At 37.3% G+C, this 9,440-nt stretch overlaps 1 protein-coding gene across 1 annotated transcript in view; it reads left to right on the top strand.

The window, feature by feature from the left end:
- Positions 1 to 990: 990 nt before the first annotated feature.
- KCNU1 (potassium calcium-activated channel subfamily U member 1) overlaps positions 991 to 9,440 on the top strand; it is a 150,098-nt gene continuing 141,648 nt past the window's right edge. Inside the window, 2 exon segments of the mRNA XM_070499718.1 lie at positions 991 to 1,185; positions 3,891 to 4,010. Coding sequence (XP_070355819.1) covers positions 991 to 1,185; positions 3,891 to 4,010 — 315 coding nt within the window.

Raw genomic sequence — 9,440 nt, 5'->3', positions numbered from 1 at the left:
TATAACTGTGGCAAAAATCCTAGAAAATGCTATAGCTATCTTCCAGAAATAGTCTGCTACACAGAACAGAGTCATGGTGTGCTCCAAAGGACAACAAAATTTCCCCTGGGTCTAATCATCTCCTGTCAGGTCATCTTCACAATAACTGGCGGGAAGTAGACCCTCCATAAGGCTCTGACATTTTGCCTGCCACTTGTGCACACGGAAAGATGTGACATTTCTTACACTTTTGAAAACATTAGAGAAAATAAAAGAATTGCTCTCGTTCTGAACTTTACCTCTGCTAGACCAAAGGATTTGCTGACAGGGCAGGGATGAAAGCAAGAAAGGGGAGGATCCCAGAAAGAAGAGACAAGAGGAACAGATCCCCAGGCTCAAATAACAGTTGACCAATGATCATACTGGTAAAATCGCCTTCTACAATACCTGCACTCTATACCATGCCTTTCCTATTGAAAGGATCAACAAAATTCTTGAAGTACTTCTCTCATCTGTCCTTCCAAGATTACTGAGAATATGACATCCGCTCAGGAGAAGAACCAACTCATTGACACACAGTTGATTGGATGTCATTTCACTCAAAAAGGGTTGTTTTGAAGTTGTTTGCACAAACCAAATACATAGCCTGTTGACCAAAGCCACAAAGGACATAATTTCCTCAAGTTCATAAAGAAAGTCAGTAACAGAATCAGGTCTAGAATTCTCATCTTCTGAAGACCCGTGTTGTGGACCCTGCCCTTCTGCCTCTGCTCATTCATTTGCATCATATGAGTCAGCACCTTGGTGGTTAGTGCACCTTGTTTCTAGAACCACTCCTTGTTATTGCACCCAGCGTTAAGACTCGGTAATAAGTTGAACTCTAATTCGTGGAATCACTGCCATGTGATCATGACATCATAGAAGCCCCACAATTCCGTCTCCTGATGATTCAGTGCAAACCACAGACTGATAGTGGGGAAGGCCGCAGAAGCCCGGCAATTCCGTTTCCTGATGTTTCAATTCAGGCCACAGAATGGCAGTGGGGAAGACATGGGGAAAACATCCTGCACAATAGAGATCCAAGCAGCATTTATTCTTTCCTCTTTTGTGACCTTCTTCAGTGGACTTCTCATCTTATTTTTTTCCAGGCTATGCTGGAGGGCCTTAAAAAAATGGCGAGACATCAAAGGAGCAGGACTTCTCTTGGTCAGTTTTCTTATTTGGGGTTCCACTGTATGAAGATCAGAGACAGGTTTGACATGCGTTTGTGTTTAGAAAATGATTTAGGCATCATTCAGTTTTCATGGGCAACAGAGCCAGTTCTGATGGGATGTCTTAGAAAGGGCTGATCCTGTTCAGGGGTGGAAAACAGGAGCCTAGACCACCATTCCAAAGGCCACAGGGACATGGCCATGCCTCCTCTGCCACCACTCAGAGAAGAAAGGTCTCACATGAGTGGTGATGAATGCTAGTTAGCTCTGGAAACAGAGGTCACTCTTCTGAAAGAAACATACACGAACATTATGTCTATGCCCCTCTTTGAATTTTAAAATGACAGTTGTTGTGCTAGGTACTGTGAGGGAGGCAAAAAGGAGCATCAAATTCAAACTCAGTTTGATAAGTCATTCATGCATGATGCACAAGCACTCATATGTGTACACTGCCTTTTGTGTACCATGTTAACACCACACACCGAATCGCACAAACCTATGCACAGAAACCCACGCGTATGTGCACATGCCATCAGCCACAAACACAGAGACACTTCTCATGCCATACAATAACAGAATTTGTGGTAACTCAGTAACTTTGTAAAGTCTTTGGCAATATCATAATATGGAATTCAGGTTTCTGCATTCAAGAAGTATTCAACATTGAAGTTCACAGATTTTGTTGCTAAATGAGTTCACTCTCTTAATAATTATTTCTAGATTAGAGACTTTAAGCAGCAGCATAAAAATTGGGGAAAGAATTCCGGGGTACTGCCTTCTAACAACACGGATAGTGTACACAAATGAGTAATGGGTATAAACCTACGTTCCACCTCTTTTTTGAATGCACAATTGAATTGCTAGAGCTGTTTCATCTCTTTAGACTTCTGTTCCAAGAAATGCATCTTCTTCCCAATTATATTCATTTTTGTGTGGTTGCAAAAATGTGAGAACCCATTTGTCCACTCACATTTGCTGTATTTTTCATTTCTTTCGCTGGATGTAATTCTTGTCTACTCTTCAGTCCAGAGGTGCTTTTTAATTTCAAATAGAAAGCAAGTGTTACAAAATGTGAAGAGGTGGGATCTGAGCAACCAGAGTACCGTAGTGTTCTGCTTTTGAATCTTGAGGGGAGTTTGATAAAAGCTGAGTGACTTCTCAATAATTTGTCGTATTTAATTAAATTGAGAGCACTATAGTTTCCTCTAAGCCTTTGGGAAAGTTGGCATAATGCAAATATGTCACAATTCTAGGTACTGTGAAAAGTTCTTTTAAAAATTATTTGGAGAGTCATAATTTTCTCCTTAAATGTGCATTTTGAAAAGGTTTAGTACATTCATAAGTACAATTTTATTATATCTTAGGGCCAATTTGTTTTCCCACAGAAGGCACCTCCAATTTTCTCAAGAAACTCAAATGAATGTCCCACATTAACATCATACTGAATATTTTTTAAAAATCAATTCTCAGGCAACACCTCGGGAATGCACATGATGGGTCATAGGTATTGGAGGGTAAATCGTTGATCAAGACAGGGACTCTATCAAATAGTCATTTAATGAGACTTCCCTTCCCATGACTCAGAAAATATGAGTAGAAAAATTGTCAGCAGAAATCCTGACTCTGCATAAAATGAGATTTTCTAAAGGTCATAGGGTCTCAATCAGCCTGCTGTGGTCAATGCTAGCTCACCTGTGTCTTTCTTGGTGGTGATTCAAGACTATCAACAGACATGAAGTCTAATTCAGACCCCAGCCTTTCCTCATTACCTGCTCGCGGGCAAGTCTTTTAATTTCTTTATACCTAGGCTTCTTTATCAATATAAAATGAATTTAATCATACTGACTTTGTCTACCTCATGGGCTATTATAAATTTCCAATTTAACAAGTAAAGGCACTTTGTAAATGTGAAGGAAGGATTATAATTTCAGCAGCTTGTGATACCACATGAGGAACTAAAACAACATAAAATTGCTGAAACTTTTCTTCTTTTTTTTTTTAACTTTTGCCCATATTCCACTAAGCAATTTTTTTTTTTGAGGAAGATTAGCCCTGAGCTAACTACTGCCAATCCTCCTCTTTTTCTAAGGAAGACTGGCCCTGAGCTTATGTCCATGCCCATCTTCCTCTACTTTATATGTGGGACACCTACCACACTATGGCGTGCCAAGCGGTGCCATGTCCACACCCAGGATGCGAACCGAGGAACCCAGGGCTGTGGCGAAGCGGAACGTGCACACTTAACCGCTGCTCCACCAGGCCGGCCCCCAAACTTTTCTTCTTCTTTCTCTCTCAAAAAGGCAGGTGCTTAAGTAATCACCTAAAAATCAATTTTTTCGTTGTCCGTGTGCCTTGACGGAAAAGGATAGGACACTTCTTCCCAGAGCATAAAGAAACATGTAGCTCCTGGTCCTGATCATGATGGCCGTGTCATTGTGAAGGCCCTGGGACTGAGATGTGAGAAAGGCATGATGAAGACTGCAGACTTCAGAATTAAAAATCTGTGCAGCAGCAAGTAACATGCAAAGCCACTAACACTCATTTTGTGTGATACCGAATAAGCCACATCAGGGCTCCCTGGGTTGGACCAGGTGAAGTGATTTCTAGCTGATACCACAGCAGAGGCTCCATCAACAGCCATAAAACAGATTACTTTCACTGAGATCCAGCTCACTCTCAATCTTTTTCTCTTGCTTGTAGGGATTAGTCTTGTCACATAGCTTTGGTGATAGACATTTAAAACGTCACCACTTTCATGGAGTATTTCGTGATCGGATAGAAATGTTGCTTTCAGCACAGACCTTTGTGGGGCAAGTGTTGGTAAGTACATTTTCACTGTTAGCTTGCTAACAGACTTTAGCCATGAGGTTGATTATAGTCAGTATATATAATTTTATTACCCACGTGAGCTCTGGTGTTCCCTGTTGGCCTTATCTAAAATGTCAGTACCTCCCAGCTGCCATCTCCCTGAGTCTATCCTCCATAGCCATTGTTCCGCTTGCTTTTTCTTTGGAGTGAATATAATTACTTGGCATTATATTTTCTACCTGTAGCCAGCCTATCCACCAGAAGAAAAACCTTACTAGGCCAAAAGTTGGATGCATTTTTTTCTCCTTGTATGTAGATGGATGTCTGGCATATTGTAGATGTTTCCAAAAATTTGATGTTTAGTGGATTATCTGGCCTGAAAATGTACAGCTATTTTCCCCTCCTTTGATTCCAATACCTTTTTTCTTCATTATACAAGCTAGTCTTTTTTGCCCCTCTATGATATTTATCATTTTACTTCCTGTTTTAATCTAAGTAACTTGGACGTATTAAAATGCAATTCAGGCATCATCTCCCGGAGGAAATCTTACCTTATCTCTATATTAGGCTAGGAATCCCTCGCTAAGCTTCTGTACTATCCATTGAAGACTATTATTAAAATTGTCTGTACATATGCCTGTCTCCCCCAGTGCACTGTGAGCTCCTTGAAAGAACAGACTGTGTCATGGAAATGTTTATCTCCCATTAGCTAGACATAGCCGATGCCCTATGAATGAATATTCCACTGATCATCATTTCAGTAGTACAGTTTGATCTGAACCATTAAAAAATAGAACCTGTAATTTGAGGATATGCTGCCGTCAGATAGTGGTATGATGAAAGTAGATGCATGTGAGCTAGTGATTACCTTCTGCTTTTTTGTGATTAATAAAAACATTTCTCTTTTCTTGTTAATGTTTAATTTGGATGTAATTAATTTTTAAAACTTATTTGGAAGGACAAAAGTAAAATTGCTTTGAAAAAGTCTGCAGGGAATGCTGAATCATCTGGGAAGGTGCCTTTCCTTTTTCTTCTGTAGTTTTGGTCTCTTTTCTGAAATCCCTCTCAGTATAACATGCTAGGGAAGGATTTTGTGATTCTTTCTGAATTTATCAGGGATTTCTTGGCTGGGATCTCTTCAAATATTCAAATCATGCTGGTTGTGTGAGGATGACATTGGGAACAATGTATTAAAGGTCATGGGGGGGGCACTGATGAGCACTTACATCATCCATCACACAAGCATTGCATATGGGGAGTGGGTGGAGAAGGAATGATCATGGATTACATATCAATAAAAATTGCTTCTTTACTGAGGGGAAATTGTTCTTTCAATCTGTTACAGCTGATGATTAAGTAGTTGGAACAACAGAGGCATGGAGGAAAAGTTAGATTAGAATAAATATTCTATCATTGAAAGGCATAGTAGAGACTTTCATTAGGGGTCCCAGGCAAGTGTTTTACAAAAGGATGAGAAGAGAATAAAATAGCTTATAGATTTCCTTTCCATCAATCCTTCCTTCCTTACTTTGTAATTTCCCTACTTACTTCTTTCAACAAATATCTATTGTTTGTCAACTACATGCAAGGCAGACACTCTAGACATGGTGAAAAATGCAGGCAAGAGTCTTGCACTTATGGGACTTAAATTCTAGTTTCATTGATCCTTTATACTATTTTTTTGGTTTCAATTTAATGTATTTCTGCACTAATATTTATTATTTCCCTCCTTCTGCTGACTTTGGCTTTTTTTATTCTCTTTCTGATTCTGTTAGGTGTAGCTTATTTGAGATTTTTCTTGTTTATTAAGGTGGACATGTATTGCTATGAATTTCCCTCTTAGAACTGCTTTTGCTGCATCTCATATGAGTCAGTATGGTGTATTTTCATTTTCGTTTGTCTCTAGATATTTTTTGATTTCTTGTTTAATTTATTCAATGATCCATTTGTTGTTTGGCAGCATGTTGTTTAGTCTCCACAAATTTGTCACTTTCCCAGCTTTTTTCTTCTAGTTGATTTCTAGTTTCATAGCGTTATGGTTGGAGAAGATGCTTGATATGATTTCAATCTTCTTAAATTTATTGAGACTTGCCTTATTTCCCCACATATGGTCTGTCTTTGAGAATGCCCCATGTGGACTTGAGAAGAATATATATTCTGCTGTTTTTGGATGGAGTGTTCTCTCTCTCTCTATATATATATATATCTGTTAAGTCCATCTGGTCTAGTTTTTCATTTAATTCTGCTATTTCCTTGTTGACTTTCTGTCTGGATAATCTATCCATTCATGTAAGAGGGGTTTTGAGGTCCCCTACTATTATTGCATTGCTGTTAATTTCTCCTTTTAGGTCTGTTAAGAGTTGCTTTACATACTTCGGTGCTTCTGTGTTAGGTGCACATATATCTATATATATATAGATATGTTGTCCTCCTGGTGAAGTATCTATTTTCTCATTATATACTGCCCCTCCTTGTCTCTCATTGCCTTTTTTATCCTGAAGTCTACTTTGATATAACTATGGCAAAAACTGCTTTCTTTTGTTTGCCATTAGCTTGGAGTGTTGTCTTCCATCCCTTCACTCTGAGCCTGTGCTTGTCTTTGGATCTGAGATGTGTTTCCTAGAGGGAGAATATTCTTGGGTCTTGTTTTATAATCCATCCAGCCACTTTGTCTTTTGAATGGAGAATTCAATCCTTTTAAATTTAGAGTGATTATTGATATATGAGGGTTTAATACTGCCATTTTATCACTTGTTTCTTGTTGTTCTGTATTTCTTTTGTTTCTTGTCCAGTTTATTTCCAACAGCAAATTCAGTTTGATGGTTCTCTGTGATGGTTTTCTCTTTGTTTATCATTTGTCTCTCTGTTCTGAGTTTTTGTTTAGTAGTTACCACAGAGTTTGTATAAAAGATCTTGTAGATGATAAAGCCCATTCTCTGATAGTCTTTTATTTCCTTAGTCTAAGCAGGTTCCATCCCTTCCCTCTTCCCCATCTAAGTTATTGTTGCCACAACTTATTCTATTTTGTGTTGTGAGTTTTTGGTTAAAATGAAGTGATTATAGTTAATGTTGATGTTTTCCTTCCCTTTACCTTTAACATTATAATTAAGTGTTTGCTATCCAGTTCTGATAGCTGTGATTTTCTGATTTTGTCAGTATATTTATCTCCTTGTTCAAGGCTTTGTAAACACTTTCTCTTTTTTTTTCAGGTATGAGGGCCTTCTTGATCATTTCTTGTAGGGAGGTTCTAGTGGCAGTGAATTCCCTTAGCTATTGTTTATCTGGGAAAGGGCTTATTTCTCCATAATATCTGAAGGATACTTTCACTGGATAGAGTATTCTTGTCTGAAAGTTTTTGTCTTTCAGAATTTTGAATATGTCATTCCACTCTCTCCTAGCCTGTAACGTTTCTGCTGAGAATCTGCTTAAACCCTGATAGAGATTTCTTGGTAGGTTATTTTCTTCTGCCTTGCTGCCCTGGATATTTTTTCTTTGTCACTGACTTTTGCCAGTTTTACTCATATATGGCTTGGAGAAGATCTTTTTACAAGGATGTAATTAGGAGTTCTATTAGCTTCATTTACTTGTAATTCCATCTCCTTCCCCAGGATTGGGAAGTTCTCCACTATGGAATAATTTTATTTTAATACAAAGGGAAATCACTGAGGATTTTTTTAAGCATGGGGTCAACATGGTCTAATTATGTTTTAAAAATTCAAGAGGCATTAAAGTTTGAAAATAAAGGAACTGTCAAAGTTATACCAGGCAAATGACAACAGAAGAGTGTTGAGAGTGTGTGTGTATATATAAATGAGAAAGATTGGCCCTGAACTAACATGTGTGCCAATCTTCCTCTATTTTGTATGTGGGATGCCACCACAGCATGGCCTGATGAGCAGTGTGTAGGTCCACACTTGGGATCTAAACCCATGAACTGTGGGACGACAAAGTAGAGCATACAAACTTAACCACTATGCCATCAGACTGGCCCCTGGAAGCACATTTTAATATCAGATAAGTTTTAATTCAGAGCAAAAGACAATAAATGAAGCCAAGTAATCTGTGTTAGTTTCCTAGGATTGCTATAACAAAGTACCACAAACTGAGTGGCTTAAACAACCGAAATTTTTTTGTCTCACAGTTCTGAAGACTAGAAGTCTAAGACCAAGTGTTGGTTCTTTCTGAGGACTATGAGAAAAAATATGTCCCATGCCTCTCTCCTAGCTTCTGGTGGTTTGTTGGCAATCTTTGGTGTGCCTTGGCTTGTAAATGAACCTAGATCTCTGCTTTCATTTTCTCATGGTATTCACATAGTGTTTCCTCTGTTCATTTCTTTGTCCAAATTTTCTGTTTTTATAAGGACAACAGTCATATTGGATTAGAGTCCACCATCATGACCTTATCCTATCTGGAAAACCATATTTCCAAACAAGGTCACTTTTAGAGGTACAGAGGCTTGGGACTCCAACATATCTTTTTAGGACACAATTCAGCACATAACCTTTGTAATGATAAATGTGAGGAACATCAACCAAGAAATAACATCATGAATATCACTACACCAAAAACATAACTTCAAGATAGTTAATAAATAAAAAATTAAAAGAAATATGGAAAACACATTAGTAGTATGAAATTTTAGTTCACCTATGTCACATCAGGACATAGTAAACAGACAGAAAAAATAAAAATAATAAGCATAAAGAAAGCCAAAGTAACTTAATGAGAGCTGATTGAAATGATAAAACTCCACATGCTGAAAACAGAAATTAAATTTACAAGTGTCTATGGGCTATTCATAAAAATCCAGCATATATTAGGCCATGAAAAACTATCTCAATTATAAAACTTACAAAGTAAAGACAGACAACGCTAACCGAACACAATGAATAGATTAGAAAATAATAAACAAACCCAGAAAAAAAAGCAAAAAAAACCTTACTGCTAAAAACTTTAAATCATTCTGCCTTAAATGACTCTTGACTCAGAGAAATCAAAATAAAAATTGCAGTATATTTAGGGTTTAAAGATAATGAAAAGACGTATCTCTTGCACCTATGGTATAAGGCAGGAGTGGGTCTGAGTTAAATGCCTAACAATAAAAGCTTATTTTAATAAATTAAAAATAATTAAAATAAATGAATTGAGTATCAGTCTCACAGTTAGAGAAAGAAAACACATTAAATCTAAGCAGAATAAATATAAAAAGAGTCAGAAATTAATGAGTTATAAAACAACCAATTATTTGAAAAAACAACAAAATAGAGAAATCAATAGATAGCCCAAGAAAGGAAAAGAGGGAAAAACCACAAATATATGTGGAAAAAAATTAAAATGAGAAAATAAGTACAGATAAAAAGGAAATTGAAAGATAAATATGCAATTAAATACAAAAATCTAAATGATTCCTTGGAACAATATAAATTAACAAAGTGACCATAA

This window comes from Equus asinus, chromosome 27 (assembly GCF_041296235.1).
Source record: "Equus asinus isolate D_3611 breed Donkey chromosome 27, EquAss-T2T_v2, whole genome shotgun sequence".
NCBI lineage: Eukaryota > Metazoa > Chordata > Mammalia > Perissodactyla > Equidae > Equus > Equus asinus.
The sequence above is the reverse complement of the archived record's forward strand: the minus strand, read 5'-3'. Positions and strand labels throughout refer to the sequence as shown.